This window comes from Calliphora vicina, chromosome 1 (assembly GCF_958450345.1).
Source record: "Calliphora vicina chromosome 1, idCalVici1.1, whole genome shotgun sequence".
In the NCBI taxonomy this organism is placed as follows: Eukaryota; Metazoa; Arthropoda; class Insecta; order Diptera; family Calliphoridae; genus Calliphora; species Calliphora vicina.
In genome coordinates, this window is record NC_088780.1 from 166,844,951 (window position 1) to 166,864,227 (window position 19,277).

At 29.0% G+C, this 19,277-nt stretch overlaps 1 protein-coding gene across 3 annotated transcripts in view; it reads left to right on the forward strand.

Annotated features, from left to right (window-relative positions):
• Positions 1-17,034, forward strand: part of LOC135948685 (shootin-1) — a 39,393-nt gene extending 22,359 nt beyond the window's left edge. For 2 of the 3 annotated variants that reach the window (XM_065498086.1, XM_065498087.1), the window contains one exon: positions 16,283-17,034. In XM_065498086.1, coding sequence (XP_065354158.1) covers positions 16,283-16,446 — 164 coding nt within the window. In that variant the 3' untranslated portion in view covers positions 16,447-17,034. The remainder of the gene's footprint in view (positions 1-16,282) is intronic. The other variant, XR_010575840.1, reaches the window with a different exon arrangement.
• The last annotated feature ends 2,243 nt before the right edge of the window (positions 17,035-19,277 follow it).

Here is a 19,277-nt window from a genome sequence, read left to right on the forward strand (position 1 = left end):
GGCATGAAATAAATCGTGAAAATTTCCGATTCTTATTTCAGCAATTTTCACGATTTATTTTCATATTAACAATGTGCCACAAGTTCTCAATAGGATTGTGATCGGGAGATTGACCAGGACAATGAAGAACTTGAATCTTATTGCTCTGTAGCCAAGTCTTACAAACTTTGGAGGGGTGCTTAGGATCGTTATCCTGTTGGAAGCTCCTTATAATTAGCATCTCTTCACTGGCATAAGGCAACATTACAGCTTTCAATACATCACGGTGCATGAACCGATCCATAACAGAAAAGCAACCCCAGACCATTACATTGCCACCTCCATGTTTAATTGTTCCTTTGCAATACTTAGGATTCAGTATTTATCCTTTTGATCTGCGGAACTTTTTAAGTTCCAACGGAACTTTTTATGTTGTATTTGGATTCGTCAGGGAACAGTACTGTCTTTCATTTTTGGACACTCCAGTCGATGTGGGCTTTGGCAAATTTCAGTCTAGCTTTCTTGTTCTTAGCTGATAGAAATGTTTTTTTTTTGTTGCTCGTCAGCTGAATAATCGGGCTTCTACTAATAATCTTAAACTTGTTCTCACTTGACTAGCGGATGCTCTACAATCTTTTTGTATTGCTCTTTTGATCAAGGAATCATCATATCGTGTGGTTTTATGCGAACGACCTGCAGAATGCACCGGTGATATGCGGCCAGTCTTAAACAATTTTTAAACGAGCCTGAAAATAACTGATCTGTTAATTGAATATTTTTTACTCAATTCATGTAGTGATAAGCCCGTCTTCCAGTCTTCAATAACTTTAATTTTAAATTCACTGGAGTACTTGTTCCTTGTCATTGTTTTTTTTTTCACAATAAACTGTATAAAACTTAAATTTTGTCTTCCTTTATTTTTATCTTTCGGAATTTTTAAGTCCATTCATTGTGATTCCCGATAATTCACATTGCAAATATGCAGTAGCGAGTCAAATTTTTAAAGAGGGTGCTTTTGTTTTGTCCGTTGCGTTTTGAGTTTTTATATGATTTATCATTTTAAACTAATTTTTAATAAAATTATCTTTTACTAAATGAACATTAACAATATTAGTTAATAAAATACATCCCAAAAAAGCCGTTTTTATCAAAAAATTAAGATTTGAAAAAATCCATTAAGGGGTTGCTTTAGTTATGGACAATACTGTATATCTATATATAGACAATATGGATATTTAACAAGTAAGAGAGCTGTATTCGGCTGTTTCGAGTCTTATATACCATTCACCAAATTACACTTTGAAATAAAAATTTAAAATATTTTTAGCTAAACAAAATTTATTTTTTTTAAAGTATTTTTTTTAATTTTTTGGAAAAAAATTTTTTTCGAATCGGAAGATACATCGTTACCCTTTTTTTCATAAGCCATTAAACTGTATAAAGGTCTAACAGATATTGGTAATGCAGACTCGATAATATACATATATTACATAGTGTCTACAAAAACGTATTTTACCTTTCTTAAAACAGCACAGAGTGCCTTCATATTTCTGGCACGATTTGGCATCTATGGAAAAAAGACCTTTAAGTTGTTTTCAAACAATAATGTCAATTTTGTACCACAGGAGGCAAATCCACCCAACTCTTCAGAACTTTGGCCTGTGGAAAGTATTGGGCTCTTGTAAAAAAATATTTAAAAAACACAGGAATTTATCCCAGGACATGTCCGATATTAATCGTAAGTGCACCACCTCGTCCAAAAGGGTAACGAAAGCAACTATAAAATCGTTTATGGGAGAATTTCCGGAAAAAGTGGATTCATTTATAAATATCGTGTAATATGCCAATATTTTAATGTTTAATGAATTTGACTGAATTTACGTATTTTTTTGATAATTTTTATATTGAACAGTTTAAGTTTTATTTAACTTAATATAAGTATATATGTTTTTTCTGTCCCACTCTATATAACTTTTTAATTACTTTTGCGTATATTAGCTTCTTTTCCCAGCTTTCGGAAGTTCTAGAAAAATATAATTTTAATATTTGTAAATTTCTATAATAAAGCGTAAAGCATCCCTACCAAGGACAGGCATACGAACCAGTAATTCAATAAATTACTTCAAATCCAAAAGTAATTTTTTAGCATCTAAACTAAACTTATTTCAAATTAGCAACACTTTATTTTGTCCCTGTTGTATTGAGTCTATATGTGTTGCTTCTGTCTGTCAGTCAGTCACTCTACTCTTTACTTCACTATTACAACTACAACACTACAACTACCAATACATAATAATTGAATAAACATGTCATAACACAAACTTAAAGGTATAAGATGAACATACATTCGAACATAAGCACAATAGGATGCACCCACTTGTATGAAGCCAACACAATGAAACGCTTACTTAGTTTTGAGATGACATTTCTAATAACCTTTGTTCAAGCTTAAAGAGTTGATGAGCTGGTTTAAGGTCAAGACGGTTCTTTTTCAGATTTTGTTTATATTATTGTTCCAAAGAGAAGATGTTAAATCGAAAGGTATAATAATTCATAGCATAATCTTTTCCTCTTAAAAAAGGATCGCTCTAATTGGAGGGATATAATCTTTTCAACAGGATGAACAGGATCGCATCGTGAAAATTATCGAAACATGCGGTTTTTAGACCAAACAAGTCATTATCACATCATCATCTTGAGAATAATTGTGGTTGAATAGCGCTTACCCAGTGGGCTTGAAGCCCTAAGATGCCAAGGAATCCCCAAAAAGATAATTACAGCATATACTTCATGGAGGCTCACAAAACAAACCCATCAATATGTATGTAGGAGTTTGCCTATGCTGTGTTAGGGTCTGCATGAAAGGTTAGTAGGTTAGATTACGTATGTCTTCTATTCCACCGCTTCTCTAGCATGCAGTCTTAGATCCAAGTCTTTGCTTCTCATGCTACTAAAGCTATCTTAAAATTCAACATCAAATAAGTAAAGTGAATGCCATAAACTCATCCTGCAATACGCACTTCCAGCGTTTGGAGCAGCCCATTGACAATGTTTATACCTTTTAATGAAAAATTAAATAAATGTTTGGACGATGATGGAAGCAGCCTGCTGTTTCCATCATCTAAAACAATACAGAAGTAGTAAATAAAGATCAGTAAACGTTAATTTTGTGATTTGCTTTCAATGTCATTCTAATGTCACGTTCGTGATGGCAAAACATCATTTATTATAATTTTATTTGCGTTTCCAGTAGCTAATTTAAAAAAAAAATTTAATTTAAATCCAGTTTAGTGTGATTAATTTAAAAGAAACAAGTAAGAGAAAAAATTATACTTCAAAATACAAATATTAATATTTTTAGGTAAAAAAAAATTATTTTTTTTTGCAGTTTTTTAATTTTTTGGAAAAAAAATTGTTTTTTTTTTAAATTTGAAAATTTTTTATCAAGAAGTTGTTATACGGTAATACAAAATTAATTTTTTTTGTTAAGAATTAATGTGCTGAATTCCCAATAATTGATAAATTTGTTGTTTTTAAATTTTAAAATTTTTTTTTTGTTTTTTTAATTTTTTTTTTAATATTTAGCGAAAAAAAACTTTTGGTGAAAAAAACGGGTTAAAAAATATTTGTCTGATTTTGGAATTTTTTTAAATTTTTTTTAAATTTGAAAATTATTTGTTTTTAAATTTTGGTGAAAAAAACGGGTTAAAAATATTTTTCTAATTTTTCTGATTCCAAAATTGTAGGTCCAACTTACTATTGTTTTATATGCGTCATAGCAAACGTCTTTGAAATATCTATCATTAGATATCCATATTGTCTATATTAATCCGGATATAGGTCAAAAATAGGTAAAAAATCGAGGTTGTACTGGTTTTTTCCTCATATCTCAGCAATTTGTGGACCGATTTTGTTGATTTTAAATAGCAAACTTCTCAAAAACATGTCTGACAGAATTATTGAAGATTTGGATCCCGAAGATATCTGGGGTCTTCAGAAAATTGATTTCAACAGACAGACAGACGGACATGGCTTAATCGACTCTGCTATCTATAAGAATCCACAATATATGTATATACTTTATAGGGTCGGAAATGAAAAATGTAGAAATTACAAACGGAATGACAAACTTCTCACTAAGGTGAAGGGTATAAAAAGCGGAGATATAGGTGGCATTTACACTTTGATTTAAAGTCATGTCGTTTTTTTTTGTTTTTCTTTTAAAACTCCTACGAAAATCCCCTTGCATTTATACGATGCCTTTTTTGTCAACCACGTTTGCCTTATTTTGGCATATAATCGTATCAACAACCAATCAGAAAACAGCTCAAAGCAGAATATCAAAAAAAGTCTTGAAAAACAGAAAACTTGCCTTTTGTTTAGACGTCACAATTTGTTAGTACAAAAAATAAAACATGATTTTTAGTCATGACTTAAAGTCATAATGTAAATGCCCCCATAAAATATAAATAATTATTATTAAATTTCAAGCTTTGTCAAGTAACTTCATCTGGCAAGAGTAAGGAAACGGCACAACGGTATTGTGAAATATTAAAACAGTTAGGTGATTCACTAACCTATACTTGAAACAAGAGGTCGAACGTACTATAGTAAAACTCAGTTTTTATACCCTTCGACTTCGTGAGAAGGGTATATTATAAGCTTGTCATTCCGTTTGTAATTTCTACATTTTTCATTTCCGACCCTATAAAGTGTATATATTCTGGATCCTTATAGATAGCGGAGTCGATTAAGCCATGTCCGTCTGTCTGTCTGCTGTCTGTCCGGCTGTTAGTTGAAATCAATTTTCTGAAGACCCCAGATATCTTCCGGATCCAAATCTTCTGTCAGACATGCTTTCGAGAAGTTTGCTATTTAAAATCAGCAAAATCCGTCCATAAATAACGGAGATATGAGCAAAAAACCGGGACAACCTCGATTTTTGACCTATTTTAGATCTACATATATGTATATGGATTACTAAGTCATTAATATAGACAATATGGATATCTAATGATAGATATTTCAAAGTCCATTGCAACGATGTAGAAATATTTTTTGACCCGAATTTTTTTTTCATCAAAAAAATTTTTTTGTTTTAAAAAAATTTGAAAAAAAAAACTTTTTTTTAAAAAACAATTTTGAAAAACAATTAAAAAAAAATTAAATTTTGTTTACCTAAAAATATTTAAAAAAATTTATTTTAAAGTATAATTTGGTGAAGGGTATATAAGATTCGGCACAGCCGAATATAGCTCTCTTACTTGTTTTTATTTATTACTAATATTTTTTGACAGATAAAATTTAGTGTATAATAAAATTATATACCATGTCATAGAAATTGGAATCGATTATTAACTTATTCAGAAAAACTAAAGAGGCTTGATTCAGAAACACATACAACAAATTTATTTTAAAAATTTATATGAAAATCTCTCAGTTTTTCATAGAAAATTGGAAACAAAAATAATTTAAAAAAAAATATTCGAAATGTCATATTTGCTATAACAACAACTTTATATAATTAATTGCAAACTTGGCTGAATTTTTTATTAACTATTTTGTTGGGCCCCCCTAATACAAACTACAAACGTATGTATGTATAAACAATTTCCTTCTAATGCGGTCTCTAGTTCATTCTCATGCACTGTAGGACTGTAGAAAAGGTTATTAGTAATGAAGTAGTTTTCTACGATCTGTAATAAATATCAATAGCTTGTCACTCTTTACTTAACATGTTACTTCTCTGCATATTCTGAAAGCAATATTTGATCACACTGACCCAGCAAAAATTTTGTGAATGACAACTAGTTACCACATACATTATTTTATAATGAGTGGTCGTTACCCACCACATTATTTTATTTATTAGAGTTAGAGTTGTGTATGCTTTAAGAGCAATAATTCACAAGATTTATATTTATTATCATTTAAAATGCAATCGATCCACTGTGTTATATACTCACTTGTATGAGAGTAAGAGTAAATAAATGATTTATACTAGTTTCATGTCGAATTGAGCTACAAATACTCCTGCATGGTGTATTTTCACATGTTTGTGAGACTGGCTAACAAATGAAATGTTTATGCGAGGAAAATGCGAAAAGTCTTTAATAAATGTTTAAATTATCTTCAAAAACTGCAAGATTTTTTCTCAAATACCTATATGCACTTTTATTAAGTAGATTAAATCAAAATACAGTGCACTCGCGATAATATGAATACCCCAAAATATGAACACTTTTTACTACCATTGGCTACTCTAAAATATGAACTTAGTGTGCAAAAGCTTTAAAATATGAACAGCTTATTTTTTGTTTTTTTTAAGTATTTTATCTACACAGAAAAAACTATTTCTTAAACCGTTTCAATTCAAATATTTGTCACATATTGAACTGGTTTCAATTATTTCATAATTAAATCAAGTATTCATTTGCTCAAAATCTAAATTTCTTGATATTTTCTATTGAATTTTGAGTTTTGAATTTGATTATTTTGACAATTGAATATACAATTTTCGTTATTGGTTGAACTTTAAATACAAAAATTATTGAATATATAATTTTCGTAATTGAAAACACATTTTTGTTATTTTTTGTGTGTTTCAAATACGAAAATTATCTATTCAATAATTTTTGTATTTAAAGTTCAACCCATAGAGAATAATAAATAGAGACGAGACACTCCGACTTGTCAAACAAAAATACAACGAATCATATGTCTGATGCAACAACAAAATACATTGACTAGCATGTATTTTGTTGTTGCCAGAGATAGGTTTTTGACAACAGACTTAGGTTTTTGACAATTACGTCTCGTCTCTATGTTACCCTATGGTTCAATCAATAACAAAAATTGTATATTCAATTGTCAAAATTATCAAATTCAAAACTCAAAATTCAATAGAAAATATCAAGAAATTTTGTTTTTGAGCAAATGAATACTTGATATATTTATGAAATAATTGAAACCAGTTCAATATGGGATAAATGTTTGAATTGAAATATAATTTTTTCTGTGTATCTACACAGAGTTCAAATCTAAATCTACAGGGTAGTGGTTAAATTCTAATTCAACTGCATAATAATTTGGGGATTTCCCTAGCTGTATATGGGAATTAGATGCATTCGCAAATATGAACAATCAGTGAACTGGCCTGGTTTTAATTAGCTCATATTATTTAGAAAATAAATTTTGAACCTACTTTTGTAAGTTTAAATGCCACACACTTATAAGAATAACCAACTATCCAGCCAGTTTTCTTTGTTTATAATTATTTCGTACAAGATATTATGTCCTTTAAACAAAATTATTATCGTTCTCTCATCCCACTGCATGTGCATGTGTGATGATGAAAAGAAGAATAAAATAAAACAATACAAACATCCATCAAGTATCTCTTTTGTAGGTTCTCTGTCTCTTAACAGTCAATTAAATCAATGTTAAACACATGCCTACACTACATACATTATACACTCACATATCGTTACCTAAAATGCAAAATAACGTAACAACATCGCTTTTCATATGTTTATAGGAGAAGCAAAAAACGATATAAAATGAAAACTATTTCAGATATTGCAACAAAATTTCAAATCTGACTTACAATGAAACTAGAAATATATTTTATAAAAAAAAATAATTTTTTTAAATAATAGGGCCCATACACAACACCATCGTTATTGAGCAATCAAGTGATTGTGCAATTAAGCTTGAAGCACACAATACACCAGCATGCTGGTACGGTTATTATCAATAATGATAAAATTTGTGGTGCACTTATTATTGCTATTAACCTAAAACGAAAAATGAGCAAAAAAAATCGTGTTTGGATGAAGAAATGAATAGAAAACAAAGGGGAACTAGAACATACTAAACTTCTAAAAGAATTGACAATCAACGCAGAAGATGATGATGGTACATTTTCCTTCTCTGGAACATTACTGATCCTGCAGCAGATTTTTCACTTTTTTTATCGAAAAACTTGAAATTTGTTCGAAATTTGTTCTTTTTGACACTTTTTCTCTATTTGCTTCTTGGTCCACCTCTTTTAATTGTTCTACCATTCCGTACTTTTAACTTTCCATAGGCAAGACATTGTTTTCGTTTGAGAAATGCTCCCCAAAATATTTTTTCTTTTGCATTCATATTTAAATTTTTTATTTTTTTGATGTTTATGCCATGAGGATTTAAATTTTATGAGCTAATTTTACAACACACGATTCAATCATGCAGATACAATCAAAAAAATATCAAAATATTTTTGATAAAGCATCAGCAGCTGGTACAATCACACCACAAGCTCATACACGGTCAATCAGCTGGCACAATCACTTGATTGCACAATTAAATGGTGTTGTGTATGGGCCCTATAACGTATACGTTATTTTGTTTAAAAAAAATTATGCACGTGAAGACACTTTGTTTTAAATTTTGTTTATAACTTGGTTATCTTTGATAGCAACAGTTTAAAATTTTATACACATAGGTAATATGATGTAGTGAATCGTAATCAATAATAAAATCAATTTCGAATTTTTTGATGATACGTTGTTTTGCATTTTAGGTGACGATATATACTTTCATACACTCTTCCATTTTGATAATAATGATAATGGCGATGTCACTGAGGGAATTTTGTTGTTGTTGTTTATTTAAATATATATGTATGGCTGGATGTATGTGTTTTTGTAGGTCAGTAATGCAGGTATTCAAATGTTAAATTTTTTAGCTTGAAAGCGAAAAACAACTTACCGTGTTTTTTAATTTTTTGTTTTTTATTAGTTAAACAAATGCAACATTTTTATTTTCAAAAATACGTCAATTTATATATATATTTTTTTTTAAATTAATTAATTTAATTATTTTTATAAAAAACCTTAATTTATATGACTTTTTTTAAACCAATTTTTTTTTTTATTTTTATTCTGTTAGTTTCACATTTTTTTCACATGTATGAATTATTTGTTTTGTTTCATTTTATTTCCTATGATTTTCTTTTTTTTAAATAATTTTTTTTTTTTACAAACATTTATTAACTTTACTTTATGTATGTATTATTTTTTCATATTTTTTCCACTATATATTGTATTTCTTTTCACTTTTTATACGTTACGTTTTTTTAAATAAAATGAAAATCAAACAAATCAAACGACTTGAAAATTACATGTGCTTTACGTTCGAAAGGCGCGCAATAAATGAAGCGAAATACTTTAAAAAGCTAAACAAAGTTCAGATGACGCGGCAACAACAACAATCGTTTTTACAACACCCAGCCAGCCAGCAATCCAGTGAGGCATATATATTGTATTTCTTTTCACTTTTTATACGTTACGTTTTTTTAAATAAAATGAAAATCAAACAAATCAAACGACTTGAAAATTACATGTGCTTTACGTTCGAAAGGCGCGCAATAAATGAAGCGAAATACTTTAAAAAGCTAAACAAAGTTCAGATGACGCGGCAACAACAACAATCGTTTTTACAACACCCAGCCAGCCAGCAATCCAGTGAGGCAGGCTGGCTGCCTGGCAGGCAAGGAAGTCAACAGTATTCGCACTCAGTGCCATGTTCTTCTGTATTTACACAAACAAAGTGTTGAATGTTTATAGTACGTTCATTCGTTTATGCTTTCAACTTGTTGTAACCAGAAGCCTGGTAGTTGTCTACACAATGAACAAAAAATAAAAATAAAAACATCAACAACAACAACGACTAAATAAAATCATATAAATACAACGATATATATATATAGACGAGGGCTATCTTTACAGTCCTTCCAAAGTTTAAGATGGCATTAACACATTTTTAGCAAAACTTCAGACTTGTTGATAAAATAGTGAATTTAAAATGTACCTATTTCTGCTTATTTTCAAATTTTGCGGGATTTTTTTAAATTTTTAGCTTTTATTTTGAAACATTTGTACAATATAAATTTATTCAAAGTATTGGCCATGAACTTTTCCCATCTTTCTAACAACATATGGATTACGAGCCAAAATAAATGCTCATCCTTTGAGGCCAAGCACCAATCAGGCCAACTTTTTTTAATTAAAGAAGTAATGCAAAACTTCCCGCATATGACGCTTTGTTGTTTACACTATAATGTTCAATAAGTAAGAATAAATGGTAGCTATGTACCCTTCAAAATGACATATAAGTTTTTAAAAACAATAACCGGTTTCGAAAGATACGCCATCTATTGTAAATCCCGCATATTTAAGTCATACACCCAATACATAATTAGCACTTCATGTGTTTTAAAAGGACTTTTACGCCAGCCTCCTTTAACTCATCAAAACAAAAATACTATTTACTCGATGGAAGGAAACACATACAAATACATCAACATATGTATATACACAACCACAACAACAAAACACGAACGACACTCACACTTGTAAACAAAAGCTGTTTACGAGCATGAAAACGATAATAACAACAACCTAAGAACCGTAGAAAAATTCTCACTTAAACTCTCGTATTTTCATTGTCAAACATCAAATAGAAGAAACAAATAAAAACAACAAAAAAAATACAACAACAAACTACATTATTGGCCAGCATCAAGAGCAACAATAAAAAACGACGACAGTAGCAAGAGCAACAATAACAACAACAAAACACCCACATCAAGTTTCATTCATTGTTTTCCCAGCTCAACACTCGTTTGTACTTGTTGTTGTTTTTTAAAACACTATTGCCAGATGTGCCGTTTTATCGACATTTTGTAGATTTGTATCTATTCGTAGACAATTTTATATACTTTTTATAGTTTTTTTTTTGATGATAAACTACCAAATTGATATGGACATCTTAAGTGATTACTTAATGGTAAGCCAGAGACTTTCATTGAATTAACTTTTCATAGCAAAACAAAAATCTAAAATTTGTTTAAGATTTAATTTTTGTAAATGTTCTTTAAGCAAATGTTTAAATTTTATTCCATATTTTAGAATACAAATCGTTAGCTTAGTGTGCAAACGTGTCCCTTTAATTTATTCGGAGTATTGTTCATTGCTAGCTATGACCTTTTCCCATCTTTCTGGCAATATATGGATTAAGACCCAAAAGAACTGCTCATCTTTTGAGTCCAAGAACGAATCAAGCCAATATTCTGTTTCAAAGTGAAGCGTATCCCAGTGAGAGCGTTCGGCATCGATCGAAACAAATTGTAGTTTGTTTCTGCATAGTGTGTGAGACAAAACTTCCCAACCACTTCATTCTCATTACTTTTCTTGCACAGAGATAACAGATTCGTGATAGCAACTGAATTTGTTGCCAATCGAATGATTCTAGCTTAGTGACCGAATTTTACAGTTCTGGCTACAAAATTTTAGAAGGGGTAACAAAAGTTTGGTTGCTTGAGTGATGTCATAGTTTTAGCACGTGAAATTTTGTGTGTCATCTTTTTTTAAATCAAAGTTTTACTAACTTTTAGTCGCCCGATCTATGCGAAATAGTTTTTACTAGTTCTTTTTCATTAGTTTTTCAATAAAATCGTGTCATAATCAGAGACCGAAAATAAAGGGTTCATTTTCATTTCAATGGTAATTCTCATTCGCAGCCATTTAAAAAATATTTTTTTGTGATATATCACTGAGAGAGTGATTTATTCGAGAAAATTTTAGGTTTGGGGTTGAGAGAAACAGAAAAGAAACAAACACAAATAATCTGGATGAGTGATTTATAATTTATTTTTAAAGGTAGCTTGTGACTTTTATTTGCCAACATGAAAAAAAAATAGCAAAAATGCATGTGATGCAAATCAACGCTTAAATATACAAAATTTATCAAAAGATTAATAACAATTTAAAAAATTCTCATTTCTGTTACTCAGACTTCAATACTTCATATTTATCATATTATTTCAATAATTGGTTAACAATTAATAATAATATGTTATTCTATGTAAATAAAAGAGAAAGTAACAGTTATTAAGAACAAGAACAAATGAATCGTTTATCTCACACCAAACCATTAAAAACAATAAAAACGAATAATGGTCATACCAAACCATTTAAATAGAAATCATTTTATAACTGTTATTTTCAGTGATTTATTTTTATCACAAAAATATAAATTACAATTTGGGTTTTTTCGTATATGGACGAGTTATTTTCGATCTCTGATCATAATTATTGTTTTTTACACCTAAACCGGCAACAATGCCCTGAGGCACTCTTCACCTTTTTGCACCTGTTTCCTAAACATAATTTGCAAATTAGTTTCTGATGGCTGTTCTGAGTTTATTGGGTCATAATTACACAAAAACAAATTATTCGACAACTTTTTTTTAAGCTTTTTAAAGTTTGCGGGTTAGAGGGTTAAAATCTATATTTTCATTAAAAGTGGACTTAGCACCTTTGCACACTAAGCATTCCGTAAATGCAATTTTCATATGAAAGAAGTAAGTCTACTATTTTGTTTTTTTTTTTATTCATTTTAAGCGATTTAATGAAAATAATCTGGCAATAAACTGGTGACATCCTTTCCTTTTTACACCTAACATCAAATGATACAAATAAATAGAAACTATTATTTTAGGAGAACAAAATGAGCAAAAAAAGAGAATAATAGAAAAATCAAATGTAGTAGTTCTCTGAAACGTATTTTTAAGTTCAAATCGAAATGCGTTCTTTTCTAAAATAAATTTTAACATTTTGTTAAAAGTATTTAACAATTTGTGTCATTCTTAACTGCAAGCAACTGATTATATTTCTATATATTTTTTATTTAAACAATTTCCTATCAAATTTGGTTTATGGTTATTGAAAAAGTACTTAATGAACCACTTTATTAGCTGTAATAAATGGTTCAGTTTAATTTTCAATATTGTATTCTGCACTAAATTCCTCATTGGGTATTTCTTATTTTGTCTATGTTTTCAATGCCTCGAGTTTCTTGGTGTTTTTTTTTTATTATTTTGCTGTACACATTTTGTTTTGGGTTTTATTCTTGGTAATTTCCTTGCTTCAATTTTTTTTTACTTCCCAGCTTCTTAGAATGTAATAAAACAGTGGCAGTTTATTTAACGAAGCAGTCGTGTACGAATAAATATATGTAGTCGTCTGTCTAGTAGACATTAACATAGTTTTGGATTTCAATTTGATGGTGGTGATTTCTTTGAGCGATTAATCATGACTTATTTGTACTTAATGTTGATGTTTTCATTTACTCTACTCTGACGTTTTGATGTGACACGAACATATACAGGGTGTAATTGTCATTGCCTATAATATAATATAGATTTATTTATTTAAATATAGTTTCTATCTATTTATGTACTTGAAGTAAAATCAAATACAAGTCGTCTTAGGTTAATGCGGCGTATACGTTATATGAATGTTTGTTACATCACTCATACGTACTAGTAGGAGAAACGATTACATCAAGGTATTCTGAAAAAGTTCAAAATATTTGTTACATCTGACAACATTCTTTGTTTTTCTCTTTTGTGTTTGGGTTTGTTTAGACAACGAAATGATATTTCAGCCATTTTCTATACTGGCCAAAAATGTTATCGTTTTCCATAGCAGTTTGGTATTGAAAATCAGTAAAATCGGTCCATTAAAAACAGAATTATGATCCAAAAAATGAGAAAACCTTTTTTGTAAATGTACATGCATAATTCCTACAATAAAAAGACAAACTCTTGTGAAAATTGTAAGAATCGTTCTATAATTTCTGCTAGCTTTCATACAAATTTCTGTCCGAAATATGATCTTATATATAAATCGGCTACACGTTTTTTTGTGGTACACTTTTAAGTATGTTATTGTTCACCAATATTGACGAAATATATATGGTTTAAAAGCTTATTTTCTCTAGATATGCACAATATAAAAAACTTTCAAAATTCTTTCCACAAAGCGTTTTAAAAGTGGTCGAATTTCGGCCACCGGTCGATCCTAGTGCCTATATATTATCTGTATTTATTCAAAATTCAGCAAAAATTAGTTTTATATTAAAAACAAGTAAGAGTGCTATATTCGGCTGTGCCGAATCTTATATAACCTTCACCAAATTATACTTCAAAATAAAAATTTTTAAATATTTTTAGGTAAATAAAATTAATTTTTTTCAAGTTTTTTTTAATTTTTTTGAAAAAAAATTTTTGGAATTGTTTTTTAAAATGTTTTAATTTTAATTTTTTTTAGTTTTTTGAATTTTTTTTTAATATTTAGCTAAAAATAACTTGTTAAAAAAAATCGGTTTAAAAATTATTTTTTCCAATTTGAAATATCTATCATTAGATATCCATATTGTCTATATTATTGACTTAGTAATCCAGATCCTTATATCTCAGCCATTTGTGGAACGATTTTCTCGATTTTAAATAGCAACCGCCCGGAAGAATTCCGGAGATGTTGATGTATGAATCGTGTATATAAATTATTTGGGGGCTTCGGAAAGTTGATTTCAACAGACAGACAGACGGACGGAAATGGCTTAATCGACTTCGCTATTTATAATGATCCAGAATATATATACTTTATAGGGTCGGAAAATTATATTGTGAAAATTACAAACGGAATGACATATTTTTTGAGGATCGCTCCATATTTCAGCATAGCCTACATTTAAAGTCCTATTCCGAAAATCATAAATATCGTTATCAGGTTGAAAATCGACATAAATTATGCTCATATATAAAGTATTATAAAATCGCCGTAACAAATTAAAAGAACCATTTCCGAAAAACACATTATCTTATAAATATCGACATCGTACACAAATTTAACGTAGATCAGTTATAGAAATGCAAAAATCATACTATTGGATTTTGTGTATATCGGTAAATAATTGTGTATAGCTCCCACCCATATAAGGCCCACTTCCGAAAATAAATATCGTATAATTATTGACATCGAGATAGAATTTAAAGCTACTAACTGTTATTTGTATTGATGTATATATTAAGGTTTTATTTGAATAATCGAATAAAAATTATTCGATTATTCAAATAATTTTGTTTTGTGAGTGATGTCATAATTTTAGCACGTGAAATTTTGTGTCTTTTTTTAAAAAATCAAAGTTTTACTAACTTTTAGTAAAACGATCTATTCGAAATATAATTTTCATTAGTTTTTCAATAAAATCGTGTCATAATTATTGTTTTTACACCTAAACCAGCAACAATGCCCTGAGGCACTCTTCACCTTCGGTCTATAATTGTCGATTAATCGAACAGTGGAATAAATTTATTTTCAAGTTAAAATATAAAACAAAACTCGAATGATACAAGAATAATCGAAACTTTTATTAGAAAAATTTTCTGGTTTTAAATACATATATTTTATTTATTATTAGAATAATATTTTTTATTCGTTAATCGTATAAATCGAATCGAATAATCAAGGAAATTGTAAAAATTAATGAATTACTCGAATAATAAAAAAAATATAAACTTATTCAATTAAAATAAAACTCGTATAATGGACCGTAATGAACCTACGTATTTACGTACTCATTATTTTAATTAATTTTGCAATTCAATTTGCTTCAACAAAATAGATTAACTCTGGGGCATTTATTTCAGCACACCCTATTTAGTAGTGTGTCTGTATTTGGTATTACATACGGGTTGATTATTTCTCCATACAATTTGTTTTTCTTTAAGATCACGTGTGATGACATAAAACAGTTGACATAAATATGTATATATCAATAAATTGTATTCCTAATCCTTTTTACAAAAATGTTGGGGTGACAATGAAAATTGACACAAGTCAATATGAATATATTGCATTATTCATAGTTGCTTTCAGCTTTAATTTGACACTTACTTGTCATTATTTTATAGATTGAATTTAATTTATTTGCAAACTAATAACATTAATTAATAATTAATAATTAACAATCTAATTTGACTTACTATTTAATAAATGAAAGATGTTTGGTTATGGCAATACAATTTTTTAGTTGTGGCAACATAATTTGAAATAAAAATGCCGAAATCAAAGGTTTAGCAAAATAAATTAATTAACAAGATTAATATTTTTATTAATTGTTATTGGGTCTAAAAATATTAACTCTGATTCTGAAATGCATTAAAATTTTTTAATTAAAATCTATGTTTTTGTCTTTGTCTTTGTTTGTATTTTATATTATTTTATAATTATATTAAATAATTCTGTTATATTTTAGTGTTTAAGAAACAAATTGTGTACTACTCCAAAATGTTTTTTCTTTAAACAATGCATGGTTTTATTATGTTCCTGTTGTGTTGTGTTAATATACGTTAATTTGAATTCAGTTTAATTAATTGTATTACTAATTATTTTCTCTTTTCTTTGTTTAGGTCTTGACGCTTTAGTACGTGAATTGAAATCTGGTCGTGTTACGCTGAGACGTAATCGTCGTAAGACTCAAACCAACGATGCTTTGCAGGAAATGTTCCAAGTATTGGAAATTAGTCAAAAACAGAATCGCAATTCAAAAATTTGTGTGGACATGAATTTTTAAATATTTAAACAAACAAAAAAAAAAAACACAGCAATAGCAACTACTAACTACTTAGTAACAACATCACCACATTAATCAATCAAAAAATTTAAGAAATTCTAAATTAAGAAACTAAACTGCCTTAATTTTCTAAAAAGAATCAAAATATTGTGTATTTATTTAAGTATTTGTGTAATATTTTTTTATAAAAAAAAGCTCAAACATAGGCCTTTGCCAATATTTAATTATATGTTAATATTTTGTATATACAAATAGGTATATAACCGCTTAAATATGTTCTTTTCATTGGGAATAAAAATAGTTGCTCTCAGTATTGAAAATATTGCAAATTAAATTAATTAAAGCAACTGATAGACAAACAAAGTTGTGGCTATTACCAACCAAAACATTTCAAAATTCAAATACCTGATTAAATAATTTGGTTTAAAAATATCTTAAGGGAACATTTAAGCGGGAATTAATGTACTTGAATAATTATATATGTATATGATATATGAAGAAGTATAACTATTTTGTAACAACTAAGGAAGTATTTAAAATGATTATTTTTCTATTATTAATAAATATTTTTTTACATTTTGTTTCAAATCATTGTTTTTAATTTGCTCAATACAGTCCTTATAAATTTGCTAGTCTCAGAGTCGAAGGCCTCAGTTGCTCATACTCTTTTATTTATCTTGTTATATAATAATATTTATTGTATTATATAATTCTAATAAAATAAAAAAAAAAAAAATTTGCTAGTCAATAACAGGTAAGCAGTACCAACGAAAAACATGGCCTTTCCAGAAAAGTGTCGAGACTCATGTCTACCGTATTCGATATCGATTTAAATTGATATTCACCCCTATCGGCAATAACATGTGAAATTTTGTTCCCATGAAATATTCATTTCCCTCGAAGGGAAAATTGCTATCGGGAATATCACGATGAACTTTACATTCACAATAGTTGATTTTGTTTGTAACAGCTGTTTATTGTTTACAAAATTCCATCTAAAAATTTCACAACAAGGGGAATTTTTTCACGTGAACAAAGTTGATGAACGAAAAAAGGAAAAGGGAAAATATTTCATGTGAAATATTTATTCGCGATAGGGGTGATTAATTTTCTTATTTGAGATTATGGCATTTTGATCCTGATTCTTATATACACCTACTTTTCGTTCTGTTTATCCAAAAATACAAATAGTATAGATTGTTACTATTGTGGAAAACACTTGTTCAGATAAGAATCCTTTCCCCTTATGTTCTCCATAGCATTAAGGTTTGTTGAACGTGCAGGCGATTGTTTCATCGCATGATTTATATTTTCATTGATTAACCCCCATTAACACATTTTTTTGGTTCTGTGTTAACTTATAGTTAAACTTTAGGTTAAAATAATTTTTGCATGAAAACTGTCAGATTAACTTTAGGTTAAAACATAACTATACATTGTAATAATGCAATTAATTTAGTTAATATAGTGTGCTTTAATATCTGTAATTTTGACGCATTTAAACCCAATTTGCGCTTCGTACAGTGTTTGAAGACATTATTTAAGCTTTCGGAATTTCATCTACTTTGGTCGACCATAATTTTTATTTTTGTCGTAAATATTGTGAATGGAGAAACTGTGTTAACTAGGGATGCCAATGCCGAAATCCCAATCCCGGGATTTTTCGGGATCGGGATTTCCCGAATCCCGGGATTTGTGAAAAAGAATCCTGGGATTTTTCGGAATTAACAAATCCTAAAATACTTAGAAAGCTAAATTTCAGCATATTTATAATACTAATCTCTTCTTCAAATCCAAACGCAGCCAGATTTTTTCATTTGAATCAGGGAGCAGCACGTCTCCCTTGCTTTGACAGGCTTTTACACAATTTACACTTTTACGAAATTTATGTTCAAGTTATTTTCTGAAGGGGCAAATGTAGTCCGATTTCCGCAGTACCCAACAGTATAATTTCAGAGTACTTACAACTTATTTTGTGCAAAATTTTATAAGGATTGCCGCATAATCATGATATTTATGACTGCTCAAACAGTACTCCGGGGGACAATTGTATGGAGCTAGGGGAAATCATGGACCATTTATTTTAATTTAATGCATTAGTTTTTGATTTGTTATATTTTTACGTAAATATATTAATGAATCAATAGTTTTTATTGTTGAATTTGATGTTTTTGACGTTTAACTAAAATCCCGGGGTCCCGAAAAATCCCGGGATCCCGGGATTTACATTTCTAAAATCCCGAATCCCGGGATTTGTAAAACCCAGTCCCGTTTGGCATCCCTAGTGTTAACGGAGTGCTGTGAGCTAAATTTGTATGAACTACAAATTTTGATAATAAGCAAATACGCCAAGTAGACACGGAATAATTTGTTCGCCTGATTTGTGATAATTGTGATTTTGTGCGCGCACAGCGCGCACAAGTCGAACACGAACAAATCACATTAACAAATCACTCGTGTATGGGCAGCTTTAGCTGGATGTACATTTAGAGTCCGACAGATATATTGATTTATCACCTGAATTTTGTTTTGGATAAAAGTAAAGGAAAATGTTCCTACAAGTAACAAAAAAATCGCTAAATGTGCAACTCGGAATCTAACTGTATTTTTTTAGGAAATAAAATATGTAAATAAAAATTGCTTCCGGATTATACACATGGAGTTATGGTCCGTATTTCCGGATTATCAAATTTGTACTATCACGTTTACAGCGAGCCCACTCTTATTACTAGGTCAAAACAACAAATATGTACTAAATGTATCTCTGTGAAAAAAAGACGGATTTAATTACTAACTGCCAAAATAAATATTAATTTACATGTACAAATATA